The following is a 23,420-nucleotide window of genomic DNA, read 5'->3' on the forward strand; positions in this document are numbered from 1 at the left end:
CTTCTTCGGTCCTATATATGCACAATCACTGGGTAATCGCATTCTATTAGCGCCGTGAAAATTCGAGATTTTCACGTATTTTGGTTTACGTCATAATTATGTGGATTCACGGGGCTTTAAAAACAACATGCCCGGGTATTACGGTGCTATCTCGATAAAATACAGCTAGTGCACGCATTTTTTGATGTAATAAAACAACTCTCGACGAATTAAACAAAATTCGAATCAACAATATCCAGTCCCACCAACACTCGATTCGCGATCATCCGAACAGACTCGCATCGAGCTGTGCAAACACACCCATGTTTTCAGGCATGAAAGAAAACACCCGTTCGAAAGCGACAACTGGCTCATTAGTGCACTGTGCGATAGCCGAGACAGGTCACACAACATCGCTACGTCAGTCTCCTATCACCACTTGTACTTACTCTATCAACGTCCTCGAATACCATAAAGACCAGATCTTCTCGGCAGTACCGTCGCCCGCAGGTAAATAAAGCGCAGCAGCCTATTTCTCGATTAAACGAATAAATCTACTTATAAAACGCACCCATTGCTTGGCGATTAAAAGTAAAACCGGTTCGCAATTTCAGCCTTGTCACGGCGGTCGTAGAGAGAGAGAGAAAGAGAGAGAGAGATACTGTTTTTTTTATCGGATTGGCCGACGCCTAATGCGGAGTAAAGTCTGATGCAAAATCTTCGTACATCTGTCGCTCCGTAGCCTTTTACCAACAATAGGGTGAACCTTCGTGCATGTCTACTATTGTCTTTTTTTTTGTTTTCATTCGCTGCACACGAACCGACTTTCACTACTTTCACCGGGTTCAAATGTATACTTATATATTGCATAGTGGTGGACGGACGGTCACCTCGGATTTTGAAAGGTGATTTGTCGGGAGGTCGTGCGTTTTCAAGTATGCCTGGTGTTTGATAAGGCGTTAAAAGTGTTGTCCTTGAATAATAAACTATAACGGCTCTGCAGCGTTTTGGAAACGTTACATTAATTGGCTTGAACTTTCTATGCTCTTTAACACTGAGTGACCAAGCAATTATCCGCTATGTGATAAACAATTTTAGGAGTTTCATGGTTGCTAAGTTTACAAGAAATACTTTTTTTTCAGATATTCAAAATGATGCAGAAACCAAAGGTTTACGTTGTGGGAGTGGGCATGACCAAGTTTGAGAAGCCGGGCAGGCGGGATGACTTTGACTATCCGCAGATGGCCAAAGAAGCTGTTACCAAGGCTCTAGCCGATGCTAGGATTTCGTATGCAGATGTCAAAGCTGCCACAGTTGGATGGGTTTACGGAGACTCTACTTCTGGACAGAGAGCACTCTACGAGGTTGGACTGAGCGGATGTCCCATCATCAATGTGAACAACAACTGCTCCACTGGTTCCACTGCACTGATGGTGGCTAAGCAAATTGTTGAATCTGGTAATGGTGACTGTGTTTTGGCTCTTGGATTCGAGAAGATGGAAAGAGGATCTCTGACAAGTAAATTTATGGACAGAACAAATCCCATGGACAAACACGTTGAACTCATGGCTGATGTTGCTGGTGAGTTTGCTAACTTTGTATAAAATTATGACAGTTGCACAAGTTTTACAGTATGGGTGTTGTTTTTGTAGGAATGAATGAAAGCCCAATAACAGCTCAGTTATTTGGAAATGCTGGAATCGAACACATGAAGAAATATGGTACAAAACCAGAACACTTTGCCAAAATTGCGTACAAAAATCACATGCACTCTGTGAACAATCCCTACTCGCAATTCCAAGACAAATACACTTTGGAGCAAATTATGAATTCGCCAAAGGTCTTTGGACCACTGACAAAATTGCAATGCTGCCCCACATCCGATGGTTCAGCTGCTGTTATTCTGGCTAATGAAGACTTTGTGAGGAGACATAGGCTAGAAAACCAGGCTGTGGAAATTGTAGGAATGGAAATGTCTACAGACTTGCCATCTACTTTCTCTGAAAGGAGTTGTATCAAACTCATTGGGTATGTCAATCGCATGTTCACTATATCATCTATCATCTAGAATTTAAAGAATAAGTATTTAAATACTTCTTAATTCCTATTCAAAATGTGTTTTTTTTTGTACAAATGCTTGTCAGAATATAATTAGTTTTTGTGGTTGCACTACAGTTTGATGTAGAAGAGCAATTTATGCTTATTCATTGCTTTTTACGCATTCCCATATTTAATCAAGTGCATTAAAAGTTCTCTACTCTTATACGCAATATTTTTCACATTTTCTAATGACTAATAAATCAAATTTTAAAAAATATTCTAATTATGAGATGAAATATTTTTCTCAAAGCACTGATAATGGAAATTGTATCGCAAGATAATCTATGTGATTGTCTTCTGTTTTCTTCTCTGATATACATACAAATTCCAATATCACTGTTATCAGTTAATTACTGAATCAAAAGTAAACATCATACTGCAGCCGCGATAAAATATTCAGCCTATATTGAACGTTATAAAACTCGCCGATGATCTTACGAAATGCTTTACATTTTCCAGCTATGATATGACGAAAGACGCAACCGAGAAGCTATTCACAAAAACGGCTTATAAGCCAAGTGATGTCGACGTCGTCGAGCTGCACGACTGCTTCTCCGCTAATGAACTCGTAACCTACGAGGCTTTGGGGCTTTGTCCACCGGGTAAAGCCGGCGAGCTGATCGATTCTGGCAACAACACCTACGGCGGGAAATATGTTATTAACCCGAGTGGAGGACTCATTTCCAAAGGTCATCCTCTCGGTGCAACTGGTCTGGCCCAATGCTCCGAATTGTGCTGGCAGCTCAGAGGCGAGGCTGGCAAGCGTCAAGTGCCCGGCGCTAAACTGGGTGAGCGAGTTTTTAGGTCCACTTTCTTTTAGGGACTTGATTTTATAATGTAGGACAAGTTTGGTTCATTAAAAATTACGCGTCACTTGCCAATAATGTTTTTCCATACTCAAGCATGCGCTACATTGAAAAATTTTAATGAAATAATAAGAAACAATAATTTAACAACATATAATTGTTTGTAGCTCTTCAGCATAACATCGGCCTAGGTGGAGCAGTAGTGGTAGCTCTCTACCGCCTAGGTTTCTCAAAAACTGGCGCAGTGCACCGTAACAACGTAGCTGCGAAAAAGCCGCAGAAGGAGTACGCTGCAAACCCTGATGGCTTTAAGGCCAACGTTCTGTTCAAAGCCCTGGCTATAGCAATGGAGGAAGACGAAGACGGCCTGATCGACCGTGTTCGTGGCATCTACGGATTCAGGGTAGTAAACGGACCGAACGGTGCTGTCGGCTACTGGGTTGTCAACGCCAAGACCGGCAAAGGCAGCGTTGAGTACAATAGCAAGGTCAAGCCAGACGTCATTTTTACTATTAGTGATACCGACGTTGTTGACTTCATCTCCGGCAAGCTCCAGCCCCAGAAAGCCTTCTTCCAGGGTAAGGTCAAGATCCAGGGCAACATGGGTCTCGCTATGAAGCTTCCTGACCTCCAGAGACGAGCTGCGAAGAAAATCGAACTCATTCGCGCAAAGCTGTAAACTTAGGTCTTTACGCTCAGAGGCGTGTTAAACAAATTCTTTTCTCTCTTCTTTTTTGACTTCGCAATTTTTTACTGTATTACTCTATCTAAGGTTATCATATAGTTTGTGGATGAGATGTCTTTAAATGCAAGGGTATGGATAAATAATACATCAAGCGTCGAAATAATCTGCAGTTCTACTATTATCTGTCATTGTGAAGTATTTTTCTTCGACTAAAAGTCATTAAAAAAGTGATCAATTTGGTACAACAGTCTTTAGAGATAAGAAAGTAGAGAATGACTGATAATCATGCTGTTATTGCAAAATGACAATTGCAATTTAGAACTATTATGATATATACTTCGGTGTCAGTAAGGTTTCTTGGGAGGGAACAAATTATACATAGAGTTGTAAATGTATGTCGATAGAATATATAGCGAGCGTACTGGGTATCTCGTGTTTACACATACGAAAATCTATTTTGTATACTTTTTTCATACTATAGACGCATTGTAAAACAATGCGCATTGTTGTGTTTATTGTATATTTGGTATAGCTGTTGGAGTACTCTATGTGAACATGGATTTTAATAAAAAATTGAATCAAATACGGAGCACAAATACTTTACTGTCATCTGCTTCGTCATCGATAAATCTTTTTACGTATTTCTCATTACCGGTCAGTGATTACGTTTGAGTAAAACTAATAAATCGTTTTAAACTCTAACTACCAACTTACAAAGCATTCAGTTTTCAGTTGACAAACAGTGGGCGTTGGAACATTTTCTCATTTCTGCGCTTGGATTGGCTTCCAAAGTTTTGGGAGTTACTTTTTCAATCTCGAAAACCTTACTCCACTTAGGGAATAATAACGACGGAGAGAAAGAGTCCGTGAAAGGAAAGGCGCACTGCAGTCCCAGCTGCGACAAAAGGAAGTCGCGTTGTAGAGGAGAGAGCATTTCTTTTGGGCAAAGCGCCAACCGCTCGCAAAAGGGCTCTAGGAGCTTTATATATGTTGCACATACATACATGTTGCGGGGAAGATATTGATATTTCGCAGAAATAAAAAGTAAAGGGAGTTTTAGCCGCAGAACCTTAAATCGTTGCATAATTTACTTCTAATTACGCCAGTTTGACAATTGTACCAGAAAATACAAGGAAACTTTTTTACAAATCTGGCATTATGTTTTATTTCACGTAAGTATAAAACATTAATATTATCCACTTTGTAATGGTTGCTCGCGCAAGTAATAGTGTACATACACATGTATAAAGATGTTCGCGTACGTATAACGTCACATCGAGTGACTAAGTAAAACAACTTGAAAATCGAACAAAGCCATTATAGCCAAGTCTGAGATATCTATATATCTCGCCTCTCAAGTTCTACGCGAGTGACGCTAGTGGCGCTCCAATCACCCGTCTACTCGCGGTCTGACGTCACGCCTTCAGATGCTCCTAGCGACTCTCAGCTGATTCAGTGACGCTGACGCCCTCAGTGAGCTAACGCGCTCCCGACCAAGCGGTCGAGTCACGGTATACTAATAAGTGCGAACATTAATACACAGCGAGAATCAAACGCGATGGAGGACTTGGTTGACGATCGCGACGTGTTACTGCTGGCGAGAGCTAAGGATCTAGAACACGAGTACGAGAACCTCGTGCGTTCGTTGGATGCAGCATACGATGCTGTGAGACAGATCAACGCTGCCATGTCCGAGAACAGATCGGAGGCGAAGCGTGTCTTTCAAGAGAGGTTGGAACTCTTGGCGTCACGACCCAGTACCAACGCCAACAATAACAGACAGAATTACGATCGAATTAACAGTGTGACGCGTAACGCTGTTACCAAAGATTCGATAGTGATCAGAAGCGGAAATGACGCCGTGTCGAGGAAACCACAAACGGTCCTGGTGACGGGTGGACATGAAAAACTCGCGCGTTACGTCATCGCCTTGGCAGCTAAGAAAAACAAAGGTACAGGGAAATAGACACTGTGTGTATGTTATTTTTCTTGACCCAGCTCATCTGTTCCTATAACAGCATAACGCGTAAAGTGCATATAAGAAATGTGTTGCCCCGCTTGGACGACCCACTAAAAGCAAGTTCGTCTTATCTGTTCTATTTAGGCACAACCAAGAGCACAGCGAGTGTAGTAGCTGCCCAGAATAACAGCAGTCGCGCGGCCAGTGACGCGGTCGTTCCGAGCTTAATATATTACTCGCAGCAGAAGACTGCTACTCCGCAGCGCGTCGGTATCAAGGGATACGTGGGTGACGAGCACTCGTACGCGGAGGTCGACACGAAGACCGGACTGCTTGGTCACAGCGTCACGCAGGAAGAGGAGAACAAGAGCGCGAAACGCAATGAGACTGCTGAGATTGAAGTAGATTTGTCCATTGTCAAGTCGGAGTTGGATGGTTGGTATCAATTTGTTGGCGTGACGTGTGACGCTAGATTGCATGCCATATTTTTCCGGTTGTAAAAGCCAATAATCTTGAACAATTAAGAGCGCAGTACCTCTTGATAAGATATAGACGAGGAAACTCACGAGGAAACAATCAAAGTGACGTTCTCCGATACGATTAAAGCACAAATTATGCACATTCGAATCATCAATTTGAATATGTATCGTTTATGAATAATGTACGTAACTGACTTAATTCTCACTCCAACCACCAACGCTCTATGTATATCCTGATTAATCCACAGATGAATCGAACGATTGCGAAGCTAGACTCGACTCCACCGTAGACGACCCATCCTCGTCGAGGGATCACAGCGCGAGCGACTCCGCAACATCGACTCCATCAGCAATCACTTTGACAACGATGCCGAAATTGAAAGTAATTCAGCAGGAGGCCTACGAGTACAAAATTCGAGGTCGGCGGAAAAAGAAGGTGGAAGATCCGATGGACGAGGAGGCACTGACGAGGAAGAGGGTCATGACCAGGAACAGGATGCGTCGATGGCGCGCGAAGAAGAGGCTCGAACAAATGACCGATATAATTACCAAGAACAACTACTCATAGGGTTGTTAATGACGAAGTTTGCCATAAGAAAACGCACGACTTAAGCACTGTATATATAAACGTTTAAATTTGTCTTTCTGTACATTGTTTCGATCAAAATACATTTTTTACTGTGTGATCTAATTTCTATGTTTACTGTTATTTTCAGTTTCGAAATGCTAAAAAGGGCTCTTTTCCAACTGCTTGGAACAAATTTTACAAGCCACTGCATGATACATTACCAACGCATTGCTTCAACAATGAGTTGCAGAGTTCATACACTGCTGTCTCGCCGGTGCCATTATTCAGGCGCACGAAAGTATACGTGCGTCTTTTCTCACTCTCAGTTCTCACCATGCAGGATGTACACGCAAAAAATGGTATCTACAAACTACGAAAGATGGCGTTAGTTGTTTATAATACCACTGTTATTATCTAGCATGTAATAATAGCGTGGCGTAGCTGTAGGAAGACCGTAATTGCAACTTTACTTTCCTTGTAGTAATAATTAATACAATTGTAATTTCGAAAAATCAATTAGTTTTTTCACGTAAAATTTCTTTCAACCGAATAACAACAAGCAACACACGAAAGCATCGTCTCACCCGCGCGCATAAAAACCCCGTAAGAACGCGCGGGGCGCCGCCAGCGGCTCTTTTCGTCCCTGCGCTTAAACTTCCCCCTCCCTAGGCCTCTTTCTCGGTAGCTCTCTTTCCAGCGCCAGCGTCTCTCGCTCGCGTCGGTCGTCGCCCGTCGGTCCGACAACGACACTCGACAGTTTCTCGCTGCTGCTCGTCGGGTGCGCGCAGGAGCGATAAATATACTGGCTGATCTTCCGAACATTACTGCACAACGGAGTTACGAGTTCCACGTGCGCGGCCGCGTCTCGTGCACCTGTGTGTCCATTGTTGTTTATTGCCATTGTTGTTCGAGGAGTTCTCGTGCAAGACGACCGGCTGCAGATTGCAGGAGTGAACCGAAGGGAGAAGTGTCACGTGCGAGAAAGGGAGATCGGAGAGGATTACACAGATTTCGCACCGGACGCCCGCGAGCGAAAATTCGCACACCACTGGTGAGTCGATCTTCTCGTTCCTGTTCTTCATCTCCTCGAGTCGGAGTTTTCGCGACTTTGCCGGTCTGAGCTTAGGGGAATGAGATCCGGTGAGACCGGGGTGAATCCGATGTTTGTTATTCTATCTATATAGTTACTTAGTAGATCAGAGTAGAAATCCGCGAAACGAACGCTCGAAGCCGAGAGGAGCTCGATAATGGATTCGACAGTGTTATCGCCGGCCGCTTTGCAATAGGTGTCAACGTACACAGCACCAGCCGGTTTTTTCTATAAACGCACGAATGTCGAACGATTGTGCAGTGTGTGTGTGTGTGTGTGTGTGACTAAAATACCCGCTCCAAAATATCGAGCGGTTCCTAACCTCCCAGGGGCGAATTTCGCGAAAATTAAACAAGCCGATCTCAGCACTCATCTTCTGTAAACACACACGAGGCAGCGATGGCCTCGACTCGGAAAAAGTCATCACTCCGAGCGACTCGCTCATTTCCATGTATGAATTCGTGCACAGGTGCGCGATGCGATCAACCGATTTTGGTTAAAATAATCATCGAATCCCAGTCTCGGCCCTATGTCAGCACTATAAGTAGTCGATCTCAGGATCGGAATCGCACGCGAGAGATATAAGTGAGCGGGAAGGACAAAGGCGAAAAATAAAGTCAAGTCCGCGCAGCTGCTGTTGCTCCTCCTCAGGACTGTATATACAGGCGTACGTATGTATGCGTAGACTTACACACGTACAGGCGAGGAAAGAAAGAAAGAGGAAGAATCGTGAGCGCGAGGGAGAGAGAAAGAGCGAAGGCGCTGTATACAGCGAGTAAAAGAGCGACGTGGAATGCGGGCTAATTCGTGTGTGCACGTCGAGCTGGACTTTGTGTACTACCCGCAGTGATTTTCGGTGCTCGTTTCGAACGTTTTTTTTTCCTCCGGTAAACAATAAATAACAACAATACCATAAGACAATCATCCGGACAATGGGTACCTGCAGCCCCATCGCATCAAATAAGACATGCCGGCTATTGGCTCGGAAACGAGATTGCGTTATTCGCAGGCACAATAAGTCGCGGAGGGCGCGTTAAAGTCCGGCGCCGAGAATCAAGAGTGAATTATATGCGCGCGTTATGCGCGGCTCGCTTACATTAGTGGGAGGAATAAGTCGCGCGTTAAAATCTTTCGTGATTAATCGTTCTTACGATCGTCACTTTTAATTAAAACTTTAAACCCACTTGACTCGGCCGTGCGTATTTTCGATGCGAGGAAACTCCGCGTGTCTCAAGTGCGCGGAAAAGGGCTGCTACTCGCCTTGTGGTTTTTGAAAGAGAAGCCTCCCAATTAGAAAGGAATCTATCACCTATATACTCGCCCCCCCCCCCCCCAGCGAAAGTCCCGATACGTTCTCGCTCCCAGGAATCCGTGGTCCACTCGCACGTAATAACGCGCGCACTGCACCCCTCGGGTGCGTAATAATACCCACTCCGAGGCTCGTGTCGTCGTGCCCCCCTGTAAGAGCCTCTCTTTCTCTCCCATCGCGCAAAGTGTGTAGCGCATACGCGAATCGCCATCTGCCGCACGGCTTCGTCGTTTTTGTTTTTCGTGCGCCCGCCGTTGCCCTCCTTTCCCTTCTCTCTCCCGCGTGTACAGACTATGCACCGCGGCTATAGTGGTGTTTTTGCCGGCTACGAGGCGAAGGCGTGCGAAACTCGCGCGCGGGTGACGATGAGAGAATTTATTTTTTATATTCCATATAATTACGATGTATACGAGCCGAAATCAAAGGAGAGCGGATGCAAATTCGGGGCTCAGCTTTGGGTAACGCCGTCGTCCGCGGGGCATAAAATGCGAGGCGGCGCAGTTTACTGCTCGCATCCTGCAGGAACGCGATACGCACTCTCGCGAAACATCGTAAACGCCTCTGCGAGATAAGGAGAGCAGTGACGTCAACGCCGTGACACTTTCGGCCATTGTGGCGTCACTCGCGCGTCGTATCCTGCTCTGATGCATCCGGAATCTTCCTCTCGCCCTCCGCTTATCTATCGCCAAAATAATTGAAAGTCATTCCCGGACTAACGACGCGTCCAGCCGCGGCAAAAACTCCCAAAAGTCAGAGCAGATGAGCCTCCGGATAAGAAGCCTTTACCTCTTCTCCTCCTTCTTTATCTCCTTCTGCTCCCCTCTTCCGTGCTTGTGTGTGTGTGTGTGTGTGTGTAACAGGCTCTCGTACTTTCTCTCTTATCCTCCGGGCTCGTTTCTTCTCTCCTCTTCTCCTCCTCGCCGTGTGCACTCTCGCTGCTCCGCAGCTCCTTTATTCGTCGTCCTCGTTTAAAAGGCCGGCGACGACCACTTGTTGATGCGGGAAGATCCTCTTATTCCTCTCCCTCAGTGCATTGTCTCGTCAGACGAGGAGGAGGCGTTTTTTCTCGGATACGGGCCGATTCGGGGCTTGATTTATTGCGTCTCTCTGCGAGGGAAGATTCTAATGCAGCATTTTGCGCGAGGGAAATGAAGATATCGCGTTGCTTGTTTACTTCTGTTTGTCGTCTGATAACGATCCCCGAAGGATGATTCACGCTGTTACTGTGCAGTGCGCGAGATACGAATATGACGAGCAAACTTTCGTCTTGTATCAAACGCCGAGATTTATCGCGAATTTCGCCGCCGATATAAAACAAGGATTTTTAGCACGCATTTTGAGCTTCGCTCTTGGTCGGCGTCGCGAAAAATCGCTTCCGCAGCTGTGATCACCGCCTACTTCACTCGACGAGATTGTTATATACCTAGGAGTACTGCACGCAGCCTACAACAGACGCAGAGGCGAATCTCTCTTATCTCGAGTAAACGCGAGGCTGCGCGCGCCGTATCGCTCTGGAATCTGAACTAGCATTTATCTCCGGGAAACTCGAGAGAGAGAGAGAGAGAGAGAGAGGCGTGTACGGAGAGATGGATGCGAAACGCATCGGTCGATTTTTCGAAATTACGCTTTGAAAATTTCTCTTCCGCGATGCCAAATATACAATATTCGATTTGAGAGTCGTCTTTCCGGAAGCCACGATTATGGTATTCGAGGCAGGCGGCATGAAGCGCTGTATTGTATTTAAAATCAACACGCACGATAACGCTCGAATTAACACACAATCGGGAGTGTGGCCCACGCGAAAAGCTTTCGGCATTTATTAAATTCCATATTCGTTTCAAGCACACTGCGTCTCTTTGTATCCGCGCGAAATGTAGCGATTAAAAAAACTGATGAGCAGCAGCAGCGCGAATCTTTTTCGAGCCGGACTCGAATCCATCATCAACCCGGTCGCGCGTCGGCCCGGCACACACGCACATGCCTGTGCTCGTATACTATTATAGAGCGCGCGTCGCGAGAGCGTGAGTCATTGCGAGCGCACGCGAGCGATTTCAACGACGTCTACAGCCTGTGGCTTCTTCTTCTGCTGCTTCCTTCTCGGCCTCGACGTCGCGTCGACTTATATTCTCTTTTTGCCCTCCCGACACGAACTACTGGCTGAAAACGGTGTCGCTCTGTTCTGGATTGCGTCGATATGCGACAATCCTAGCTATTACTTGCAAACATCTTTTTAGTCGAGTTTTGCAGTAATACATTGTATATAGTTATGTAGCTGCACACGGGTAGACGGCAGCATCCCGACTGTAGCGTTAGATAACTCAATTGATGGGAAACTTATCAAGCCATCCTATCGGCGTAACACGGAGCATCAGCACGTGGTAAATTATAAAATAATTACCTCCAACACAAGCGTTTATTTGAATCGCCCGACATCTGCAGATACCCAAACTCTCGAGCCTTTCCAAATCGAGTAATATGCCAACACGAAAATCCAACGCGTAACGAGCCTCTCTCTCCTCCGATAAGCTCACGCGCGGAATACGAGAAACGAGGACTAAAAAGAAGCGACGCGATCTGTCCGGTTTCTTCTTCTCCCGCGCGCGTGCTTATGTACACACAGGCATTACCCCGCCTCGCGCGACGGTCCCGTTTTTACGATGTACGTGATGCTCCTGTTGTTGTCATTTTTTCCCCACCGCTGATGGTTCCTGGGGCTTTCGGCGCTTTCGCTCCGTACGGGAACTCAAGAATACAAGAGTGTTCCAGAGTATGTTATACAGCTGCTCGTAATAAGAGGTGAACGAATCCCGCAAGCTGTGCCTATATTCTCTACATTTATCCCCAAATCAACAACAATCAACAATAGATCATAGGCTGCCATATAAGTACACACCTGCGGCGGCAGACTCCGCAAATACGGATCAAACAACGGTTCGATCATTTCCATATCCCGAGAGGTGTTGTGCGCTCTTTGTTCGCCGGCCCTTTTTCCACCCGTGCTGGCAAACACACGTCGAACAAGCTCCACTCCATTCAAATTCCTTTCTCACGTCCTGCACTACTCGCGCGCCGAAACGTACTTTCGTTACCTCATGTGCGCTGCGTTCATCATCGCGTTTGAGGGAAAAATACGTGGGCTGGTTATCGGCCGCCGGCGGTGCTGGTTTGGTAATGTATACGCGACTGCAAATTCATAAAAGATGGACCATTCGGTTGGAGTCGATTTCGGCGTGTTTCATATTGCTGTGTCTTTGTGAAACGATGGGATTTTAAGTATCAACGGGATATGCTAATCGGCCGTCCGATTAAATGGTTATATTTATACGTATCACCGATCCCATCGATCATCCGGGTATTATGTACTTCTTATACAAATACGTTACCGCCGCGTCGGTAAGTGTCTTGGAGAAAGTTTGAGAGTCCAGTATTTATACGAGTCAGTAGTAGAAGCATTTATTGTATTAGGATCAATGACGCATATCCACAACGTCCTCCGTAACACGAAAATCGGTATTTCCTTATTTTCGTCCAATATTTCCTTGTGTCAGAACAATACCGTCAAAATCTCGCCGCGTGCACACAATAGTCCACGAGAATCTCTCGCACCGTCTCGATAACTTTCACTACGTCGCCGCTGTTGGAACATCCTCGTTCCTCAATGTACTTCACTAATTCAATTGTCCAGCAGCCAGCCTTCCCACATGCATATATAGGAAAAACATCGTCCCATCCGCGATCGAAGCACGGAAAACGCCCGCATGGAGCAGCATTCGTCAATCTCCCGGCTTGGAAAATAAAAGAAAACGGTGAGGAATCGAGGAGAAGAAAAGCAAACATCTCCCGGAGAAAGTCACATGGCCGCGCGAACCTCGGCCGTGTTTCGCAAGCGCATATCGGCTCTTATCGGATACCGATCTCGGCTACCCCTTTATCTCTGCGCAGGATTCAACGATCGGTGAAAAAAAAAAACGACCTATGACGACATCTCCTAGTCGAGATTCGTTTTTCCCTCGGCTGCGCCTTCATCGAGCTGTATATGCCGTGCATTCACGCTTTTCTCTCGCCTTTGACTAGTCGGCCGCGACACTCGGCGGCGGCGGCGGCGGCGGCGGCGGCGGCGGCGCTTCCGTTTTTTCTTTTTCCTATTTTCTTCTTCTACCCTTTTCCCAGACCGTCTGCCCTGCCTGCATTTTGCGCTATAGGCGATGCTTCGCCGCCGGATGGGTTTTATTATATGTATTCTTTTTTTTTTTTACTGCCGCGGTCGTTGAGTGCAGTTTACGATGGCGCGTTGGATTGATTTGCGCGCGGTCTTCTATTGGATATTAGAGGATCGGGCTGATGTTGAAAGGGAGGGATTAATAAAACCGTTTTGAGAAAATTGAAGCTGGTGAAGCTGTAGAATAAAACCTTACCCTAATTATGTTTTAATTGTATACATTCAAGCGCTCATGCAGTTGCTTTTATGACGAGTGCTCGGAACCATCGAATTTACGTGCAATACAAAATTACATACATTTAGAAAATGATTCTTACGCCATAGACGACATCTCGTTTTACGAACTTTGCATCATTTATCTAAAAAGGAAAAATGTAACGTCACCCTCATTAGCCCCAAAACCAACACAAACGACAGCGCCGGAACGAACCTCGAAATATCTGGAGCATCCGGCGCGCGGGAAGTCAGGCCGCGTCGTCCCACAGCCTCACGCACACAGGCGCGCACAGCCATCGCAGAGACGCACTTGCAACGCTCGCCGGTTACGCAACGCGAAAAACGCCGCCGCCTATAAATATACGGGCCGGTGTCTGTACGATCGTTTAGACATTGTGTGCAGAAAACGTAGGTATAGTACACGCGCGCGCGCCCGTTTCTATATCCAGAGCACTTGCGAAAGGGAGAGCGCGCTGGATAATAACGAGGGCCGTAAATCGGATGTGCGTTAAACGCGTTGGGCAGGACAATCGCCGGCGTGACTTTTCCGATGTTGCGGGAGTCTAGTCGCTGCTTTTCGATGGCTTCCTGGGCTATGCATCATTTGCGATGCTCGACGAGAGCTGCGTGCGCTACGCTTACTTCCGAGGCTGGGTTGCCGTTGTCTTGTTGGATGCTTATGGGTGTGCAGGAGGCGATTAGAATGTGGCGGGAAAGGCGGGAAATTCAATTTCGCCCGCGTCCAGTATTCAAAATATTCTCTAATCTCGTTGCAGTTGTAACGTGTTAATAGAGAGCTTGATAGAGTAACTGCTCGCATTCCAATTATCGGCTCAATTATTTATTCAATTTCATGCTCCGCCGCGCTTGAATCCAAATCTCAGCAGTCAGATCGCACACTTTCAGATAAAGAGGGATTATTTCGGCGCCTCGAGTTTGTCGACGCTGCACCCACGACTATACACACGTGTGCATAATGCAAAACCTCTCGTTCGCTCGATTTACGTAATATCGGAGAGCGGATTCGTTTATTGCGGGGGTGTTACGTGCGTCTATCGCCTGTGCACTTTATCCGAGCGTTTCTTCTGCTGAGCGTTGTTTATGAGTCGGCGGGTACATGTAATTATCTGGTCGGGCGATCGTTTCACAAGGTGTAATGAGGCGGATTTTTTCGTTAGTGTGATTAGTGAACTGTGCAGTGCTTGCTGAAAAGTTGTTACGTTAAATTTATGTTTTTGTTGATTATTTACAAGAATAATACACACCGTCGCAATTATTAAAGTTCATTCTATTTTACAAAAGTAACACGCTGAACATAAAAAAAAAAGACAATTTATTAACCGAGCGAATAACAGACGAATTACTCAACCAGCTAAAAGCCGCGCTTACGATCATTACGCGCATCAGCGGGGGTAATTCGATAATGACGCGAATCAGCGAAAACATTCGACACGCGGGTCGTTAACTCGGCCGAGTCGACGCGCGCGCAGCCGGTTTATTTCTGCCATAAGGTGTCGCGTGTGCACTTCTCGTCTCGAGAGAAAACAAAACAAAGAGAAAATAATCAACCAACCGCGCTCCGATGACAATCGCACGCGACAATGTGGACTTTTTAGCACTGATTCGCACTTTTTCTCCGGATCAGCTTTTCTACGGCTGCTTCGTTAGCGAAAATTTTTCAATCGATACGCAGACAGCCAGCGGCGAGAGACTATATCGCCGTTTCAGCAGATTATTAATTGGCCCGTGCAGCAACGATCGATTCAGTCCGTATCTCCCTCGCGAGTAGCTCTAAAGTGACAGAATTAATTGTACACTTGGCGGGCAAAATGAGGAAAAAGGTCGAGATTAAGTTATATAGGGGCTGTGACTGCTGTAATGGATTCGGTACACGCGAGAGAGGGAGAGAGCCAGCGTTCCGATTAATTATTTCGCCGACACTGCTGAATATTGAACGCTTAAAGAGAAGGGCGGCGTAATAAGTCATGAGAGAGCGTGTATACTCTGTACTCTCTCGTGTCGCTTCCGAACTTTTCTTATTGTTCGCGGTCCTCTCCCTCAGCTCCCTGCGACGGGCTCTGTCCGGCTTTTAATTAACGCGCGTTTATTATTGTTTATTAGGACTTGCTGCGCGCGAGCCGATGCGTGTAGTTGGGATTTTTTCCGAATCGGAGCGTGTATAATTAAAATAGTTCGCGTGAGCAAGAGTATTCCGCGGATATTTTTTGCGGAGCTAGTTCGCCTGGTATGTCCACGCTTGCGTGAAATACACGTGTTTTTAAGACGTAAGTTTGATAATGACCGCACTGCGCCCGATGTTTTTTTTATGCTTGTTGGCAGTGTGATAATTGATAAGTGCTACGAATGGTTGGTTTTCATTACTTTAATTCAACCGAGGCTCGGCTACAACGTGTTATTATTAAAACTGGCAATTATCGTTGCTGCAAGTAAGCGTTTAGTTTACTTTTGACGAAACGAGCATGTATTTGACAGGAATTAAAATAAAAGTGTGACTCACTCCGCAGAGCGGTGTATAATATCAAATCTTACAAAACACGTTGATTAAGGCGCACTATAGTATACACAGCAGTATTGCGGTTTCGAGGAAGATAGCTTTATCACCCAGCTCTCAACAAAGTCTTCGCAAACCTGAATAAACGCTGAAAAATTTCTAACTGCCGCATGTTTCCACTTTTTCGAGCTAGCTAAATCGCGTATTCCAGTCTACATACCCGATAGACCGCTAAAATTATTGCATCTCTCTCGTCCTCGTTGTTGAAGCGAGCAGCGTTTTCACCTCATCCATAAATTCATCCCGTTCTTCCAACAGCTGCAGCTGCAGAAAAAGCCGCGCGCGAATAAATAAAATCAGCTCGCTCGCGCAAAAATCATCGCAATCCGTGTAATCATTGGCTTTTTGTAAAACACGAAAGAAAGCTACCGCTCATCAATCATTGAACGATCGAATTTGGCGCAGCCAACGGAATAATCTAATTCCCGGGGAAGAGCTCCGGCCAACTTAATTAGTTCGATGCGGTTCGAACCGGCCGCGTGTCTGAGATACTTCCGAATTCACCCGGCTAACTTCGACTCGGCTGAAGTTGTGCAAGGTGCACGTATGCGCCGCGCACCAAGTTCTGTAGGTATGACTCGCGAAGTGTCGTGTTATGAAAATTAATGGCGAATTTATGACTGGAGCGGAGTTGTGATCGATGCTTGCGTGACTGTTTTATTTGTGTCCGATGACGATGGCAGAACGTCGATCGACTTGTCAAGATGTGCCGAGGTTAAGAAAAAGCTCGAAACGCCATCGTCTTTGAGGTTGGATAGAATTTTATTTTAATTACCGCCGAACAGGATTTATAGCCTCGGCTAATCTCCATCGATGAGAAAAAGGAACCAGCATCTCGTACCTACGTCATTCCCTCCGAATACCAAACACCGAACGCTCCCTGAATATTGATAAACCTCGCGGAATCGGGAGCGACCTTTTATCGAATTAACCGGTAAACAAACTCCAGTATGTGTGTTCTGCTGGAGCGCGAGAGACAGAGTCGAAGTCAAAGAGTCATATGCCTCCTTTCACTTGCAGATTGAGATAGGCGACGGCGAGTCTCGCGTTGCCGCTGCAGCCACAACGGCTCGACTTCGTGTACACGTTATATAGCTACAGTTTGAGGAAAAGGAGCGGAGAAAAATCCTTGGCTTCTTGTGAAATATTACAATGCTGGAGAAAGATCCTCTGAAGACTTTCGCAATGCGCAGGAACGCATTTAATAAGAGCGCTGGCTGGAACTCTGTCTCCCTCGAATTATGTGAATTTCCCTATTCGGATAGCGACGTGCATTTCAGTTGCGAGATTCCACTGAGCGACTATCTTCCATACGCGTCGAGATTTTGCTTCGCTTTTTCATGATAAGTTTAAAGGAGTCACGGAATTCGATTCCTTGTAAAAAAATATGATTTCTAAGCCAGGTGTACATTTTTTGTAGCTTTTCCAGATCTGCCACGATAAGCTAGGGACTATTAAAACCGAACTGATGCTTTCTCTCATACAAGCATCAAATTCAGATGGTACATCGAGGTTTAAGATCAGTCAGAGATTGAAAGGTCGCGAATCTACCGAAGAACCAAGCTCATAATGACAGCCAGAGAACTTTGCTATGACAAATGGGTCTTCGTATCCACAGAGACGAGCAGCTCCTACTTTATACACATACAGATATAATCCTGCTCTCTTGGCCCTTGGGCTGATTCATCGTCGACGCCTGTTTGCGAAACACTGCGCGAGCCTGTCCAGACCCGCAGTGGCTGGTGTTCCTCTACGAGGAAAATAGAAGCCGTGCACTGCGTGTCGACTGTCGGTGTAGGTAGCCCCGGTGGTCTGCTCCGGTCCTTTGTTGCTTTCGGCGCACGATGATCCCGTTCGTCATGTAGAGGACCCGTTAGAATCGCCGCTTGCCTGCAGATGATTTAGAGGTTTAGGACGTCTGAGATTCTTTATGCGCGCGCGTGGGGGCTCTGTGTTCCGGCGGATAGATGTTTCGGCGTCTTGTCCTCGCCTTGTGTCGTTGATTGCAGGTTATCGATTGCTGATGTAGAAATTGAAATGATAGAAATCGCTATAAATTCCGATAGCGAAGGTACACGCAATCGAGGCTCATAATTATTGACGTTAACGCGTCATCGTCGCATCGTCGTCTTCCACCGCAGACAGTGCATAAACAAACGTTACACACATTCCGCATCAGTTAGGCGTCCTATATCAGAGCAACGCACTCCCGCAGACACCGCAGCAACCGGCAAATCTGTAGTATTCCCAGAAAATTCATCAATTATGCGGACTCACAATTGAAATGTACTTCAGCGCGTATCTTATCTCTGCCTCGTTCGCTTTTAATTGCACTACACCGCGCGCGAGCGGTTTCTGTTGCGACTGTGTATACAAGATGCTCCATGGAAAGTTTAGCAAGGAACCTTCCGTTCCTTCCGCGTCTATCACTTACGCGCTCGTTACGCGTATCTGCATCCATTCCGCGAAAGATCCGCCAAGTAAATCACGCTCACGACCGGCGCAGCCACGCAAAGTATTATACATCTGTAAATGCAGTAATAAAAGACACACACGTTTTGTTAGACATCAGTCGCTCCGATATTATCAAGTCCGAATTACACACACGCGTGTGCCTGAGCGTCTGCGACGACAACGACAATGAGAAGGTATAACGGTATAACTTCCTCGAGGCGGCCACGACTGCGGCGGTACACTTCTTCCAGGTCAGTTTCCAGGTCAGCCGGACGGAGCGTGTCGAAGAGGGATGACGTGAAATTCGGTTCGGTTTCGACTCCGATGCTTACAACTTCTTTTTTGCGGAGGCACGGACGCGGGAGAGATTTCGTGGCGGCAGGTCCTGCGAAGGGATCAGTTTATTATACACGGAGCTGACTCGCGTCAGCGATGCGTAATTATTCTCGACTTCCGGCGATTTTCTCCTCGGACACGTTTGCGCAAGGCTGGACTGGATTTTTCGAACCAAATATTGTCCTCGGGGATTAAAAGCAAACTATACTATAATTTCTATTATCAGTTGCACAAAATACGTTCCCTCCCGGCTATTCGCCCAAGGCGCCAAGTCGTCCCGAAAAGTACAGCGCTTTTCCAGGCACGATTTTATCTCTCGCCGAGTTTCACTATATCTTTTCGCCGGCGGGTCGTCGGGCTCTTCTATTTTCGCAACGGCGCCCCGACGTTTGGATAGGATCGTTGCCGCCGCCATCGCCGCTGCGGTGAATCACCCAGACGATGTCTGCGAACAGCTGACTCTGCGGCGAATCAGTGCACCAGTGCATCTGAAGTATTTAGTGCACCTGAAAAATATTGTTACTGCAGTGTGCTGCTGTCGACAACTTTACGTTTTTTCGAAAACACATATGAATTTATCTTTAGTCATTTGAAACTACTTTTGGAAACGTAACACCGGATTTCGATTTAGAGACGTCTAAACGGCGCCTTGTCTGTCTCGTCGGGACGCAATTACACTCGTTTGCTCGTGCGCTCGTTCGTTTGTTATCTTAAACCGTTCCCGAGTCGTTACTCCGGGATCACACCCTCGAATCCGAGCCAATTGCGAACGAACGACGCGCAAATAAATGCATTGCGCTCGGCTTTTCGGGACAAGGCAAACACACGCGCGGGGATCGATGATGGAATTCATTGTTCCGAAACGATGTTTGCTCTCGGAAGGGGGGAATTAAATCGAGCGGCAGTTTGCGAAATGTTAATTAGTGCGACTGAGGGTTGAAATATGCGCTGTTTATCGGTTTTTCGGGGAAATATTGATTTGCTTGGATTACATTGCAGCGGTGGTGTTTGCGCGGTTCAATGTGTGGAACGATAACATTTAATTCTTTTATAAACATGTACAATATTTATAGATAGTTAACAAAAATCGCTTGATTTCTAATTGGACTTTTACAAAATTCAATCGATAAATCACGGCCCTTCTATACGAAACGTGCTATTAAGCTTTCTTCCGCTACGTCAGACGATAACCTATGCTTAGGTAATAATTCCATCTCGATAATTAGACGAAAAGCGCAGCTAATAACTCTCGAAAAAAGTTTATTTTTCTTCTCTTCTCCGTGCAAGCCAAGCCTCGGTTACGTCCTACCCACAGATAAAAAAACAAGCGCACGTGCTGCTGTTGTGTCCTCGTCGCGCGCTTACGTCACGTCCGAGAGGTTTTCGAAAATCTAAGCGCCGCGAGGGTTCGAAAACAAACGGCGTCCCCTCGTTTCGAAATAGATCCACCTTTTATATACCTTCGAGCGTAGTTCTTATTTCTTTCTCTCCTCCATCCGAGAGTCGCTGTGTAGCTACGTGCAGAGTATGGATGCGCACGTATTTTTCTATTTTATTCTTCTTCTTCCTTTTTTTTTGAAAGAGTTCCAGTGCAAGTGGAGGGCTCTGTATCGGAGTGCAGTCCTGGGCGAACTGCGAGGGATCGAGGGAATATACGTGGAGGGGAAGTGGAATGAAAGGACGAATGAGGGTTATTCAATTTCTTCGCGCAAACACGACGTTTTTTTCCTTTTCCGCTCGGCAGATAAGCTTTTTTATATGGTTTGCAGAAGGTGCACATAGCTACAATTTCATTTGAAGAAATCTGACAAATTTGTTTGGAATTTCGCAAAGACGATAAAACCGCAGTTTTTGACCGAACGCCCGCCTACAAATTTCACCTCTTCCCCGCAGCAGGAAAGCCTGAAATCGGCAGAAAAATCAAACACCCGAAATAATGGGACCAGCCTCTCTTTCCGCGCCGCACAATGGGAACAAAAGCCAAAGAGAGTATACATCAGAGCGCTCACGCAAAAGCTGCAGAACTGTCCGAAGCAGAGAGCCGCGGCGGGGGCGTTAAATCGTGCGATGCGTCGGGCTTCTTCTGCTCCTGCTCTATACTGCCTAACCCCTTTCGTACAGAAGCTATGTGTATATAAAGTCTGCAAAGGGTTGAGTTCTCTCTCTCTCTCTCTCTCTCGAGACTTGACTGCCGTATATACCCCCGCGTACTCGAAGCGGTGCTGGGTCGTTAACGCGGTGCATATGTTTTTTTTTTTCAGGGGCGATGCTGGCGTATAATGTACGCGAGCGTTTTTTGGGGGAGTAATGAGCTTCGAGAGATAAAGCCGCCGAGACGTGAGCCTGCATTCGGGGGGCTGGTTTAGGCGTGCAAAGCGGTCGGTAACGCGAGTTTTATGGCGAGGCCGATTGTCTGGCTTCTCCTTCGGTATTCTCTAACTGAATTTTTTCCAGGCATTTTATTTTAAGTTAATACACACACTGCACTCGCATATTCAGCGCAGATAAAGTCGTACAATACTCGCACGTCTCCCCGCGCGCCAAGCATGTCCTTCCTTTTTTTCTTTCTCTCTCTCTCTCTTTCTCTCGGGCACTGTCCGTCGGTGAGCATTGCAGTGCCGCTTTTGGTGCATCGCCTCCCACGGGGCAGCCGTTTTCACCCGGAGGTCGAGTAGGGACAGACACGGACGAGCGAAGAAAGAGAGAGGTGCCCTTTCGAGGGAAGTACGTTCAGTCGTAGCTCTTGAAACTCTTTTTTTTTGCGCGCGACCGCGAGGCCGAGGAGGAGGTGAAGGCTGGCTTCTGTCGCTGCATAATGAGGGCTCCCTGTTGGGAAGGTTAATACCGCGACGAGCATTTCGCTTGTGCATGCGACTGCACTCTGGCTTGTGCCTTGGTGATTTTCGTTGAAAATTTTGACGAGTTTTGACTGCGTTCGTCGAAACAGTAAACGATCCTCTGATGAGCCTAATAGAAAGTTCGAGAGTGTAGTGCAGGTAGAATCTGAACCTGATTGATTATTGTGATGCAAAGGAGCAAGTCGTTGTATGTGTAGGCAGAAGGAGCTGCTCTCGAATTATGAAATATGAAGTAGTTTTGTAACAAAGAAAGACGTGAGAGTCGGCGCGGTTTTCCGGCGCTGTGTTGCGGCGAGCGCGGACTCTCGAAAAGAAATGGTATTACTCTCTCATTGCATTGAACTGTATAGTCTTTCAAAACAAACACGGGTATCGGCTTGTCTTGAAGAAGTCACTTTCCCTTTTCGTTGATGCCTGCATGATACAAGAGTGTAGCATTATACGCTGATATCGCTGTATATCTTTGCGCTTACGTAAAATAGTCATGGCTATACTCTACGATTGAAATATTTAGTTTAATCGGTGTGTGCGTTCAGTTATTACCGCGACATGAGCAGTATCGAACAAATCTTGTTTAATAATGCGGCTGCCACAAAAATCCTCGGTAAAGCCCTTCGTACCTCCTCCACCTAACACACGAACTCTCACTCAGCACGGAAAGCAAAAAAAGTCATGATCCGAGCATATCTCCGGATGATCCGTCGCGCACACGTCGTCGTCCACCTTTTCACCATATACATGTAAAACCTGCGGCTAGACACTCGTGGAATCAATCTACGGGAGCAACGACCCTCCTACTATGCTCCCCTCGCGTCAAGTTCTTTGATATACACGTGCAGACTCTCGTTTCGCTTTGTGTGTTGTACCTCAGGTACACAATGTGAGGTGGTACACGTGGTCCGAGTGATATGGAAGCTGATGTGTCTTGTGATGTCGCGGGATGGCTAATGGAGAGGTCTGTGTGATTTGAGGGATAAAAGTTGAAGGTTTTCTTTTCAGATCAACTTGGGTGAAGAGACGCGTTGTTGTAGTCTGAAACTAGAGATGCTATTTGAATTTGAAGCATCTAATACTCGTTAAGACATCAGATGGGCATTAAACTCGACTTTCCGGAGGGTGATTGCTGTTTGAACCGTTTGGATATAGCTGATGTCGGATTAATGACGGTCTTAAGTATAAAGTTTTTTGCAGAAGAGTCGCAATCATATTTTCACTCGTAAATTTCATTGTCGAGATAAAATTATTGCCTGTGAAAGCTGTAACCAAGGGCTCTGGACCCAAGACCATTAATTCCGCGGATGAAATATATTCAAGACACGGGCAAAAAACGACATAAAAATGTTGATTCAATCCCTACTAAACCCTCCAAATCCACCGTTAAACCATCCCGAAAAATGGCTCGCTCGCTCCGAAAAGACGACAGCGACTCCACCACAGTCAATCACCTTATTACTCCCAAATCCAAGCTCGTCCGATGAGGGGAAAAAAAAGAATATACCGAAGCGTCTTGACCCACATCGCAAAGCTCCGCAGTCCTCGACTCTGCGCAAAAAAGGAGGCGAAAAAAGCGCGCGCGCGTCATTTTACTTTCCTTTGAACGCTCGCTTCTCGGCTCTGGCACTTGAACCCCGCCGAACGCGGAAAAGTCGTGCGCGCGTGCTAATTAAATTCAGACATGAGCGTCGCGCGAGGAGCAGCGATTAATCGTAATTGCGCCGCTGGTTTTCGCGATCGGCGGAGATGCGGAGAAGCTCACTACTCGGAGTGGATTTTGCCGCGTTTCACCTAT

The 23,420-nt window shown here is 46.3% G+C and overlaps 3 protein-coding genes across 6 annotated transcripts in view; all 3 read left to right on the plus strand.

Annotated features, from left to right (window-relative positions):
* Positions 1-317: 317 nt before the first annotated feature.
* On the plus strand, positions 318-4,159 carry LOC100123951 (non-specific lipid-transfer protein). 3 transcript variants are annotated; one of them, XM_032600346.1, is made up of 6 exons: positions 340-489; positions 594-884; positions 1,122-1,560; positions 1,632-2,007; positions 2,539-2,867; positions 3,053-4,159. In XM_032600346.1, exons 3-6 carry the CDS (start codon positions 1,131-1,133, stop codon positions 3,562-3,564), a joined length of 1,647 nt encoding a protein of 548 aa, XP_032456237.1. In that variant the 5' UTR covers positions 340-489; positions 594-884; positions 1,122-1,130; the 3' UTR covers positions 3,565-4,159. The 3 variants fall into 3 exon arrangements, with proteins under 3 accessions (XP_001607735.3, XP_032456237.1, XP_016843898.2); XM_016988409.3 differs by having other exon boundaries at positions 594-739; XM_001607685.6 differs by lacking the exon at positions 594-884 and having other exon boundaries at positions 318-489.
* Positions 4,160-5,023: 864 nt separating this feature from the next.
* Positions 5,024-7,093, plus strand: LOC100679380. Its single transcript, XM_003423786.5, has 4 exons — positions 5,024-5,522; positions 5,675-5,965; positions 6,258-6,626; positions 6,726-7,093. The coding sequence occupies exons 1-3, from the start codon at positions 5,129-5,131 to the stop codon at positions 6,575-6,577; spliced, it is 1,005 nt and encodes a 334-aa protein (XP_003423834.1). The 5' UTR covers positions 5,024-5,128; the 3' UTR covers positions 6,578-6,626; positions 6,726-7,093.
* A 185-nt stretch (positions 7,094-7,278) lies between these two features.
* LOC100123954 (CDC42 small effector protein homolog) overlaps positions 7,279-23,420 on the plus strand; it is a 34,037-nt gene continuing 17,895 nt past the window's right edge. The window contains exon 1 of one of the 2 annotated variants that reach the window (XM_003423787.5): positions 7,279-7,628. The gene's annotated coding sequence lies outside the window, so the exon portion shown is untranslated. The remainder of the gene's footprint in view (positions 7,629-23,420) is intronic. The other variant, XM_001607688.6, reaches the window with a different exon arrangement.

This window comes from Nasonia vitripennis, chromosome 1, assembly GCF_009193385.2.
Source record: "Nasonia vitripennis strain AsymCx chromosome 1, Nvit_psr_1.1, whole genome shotgun sequence".
Lineage (NCBI taxonomy): Eukaryota > Metazoa > Arthropoda > Insecta > Hymenoptera > Pteromalidae > Nasonia > Nasonia vitripennis.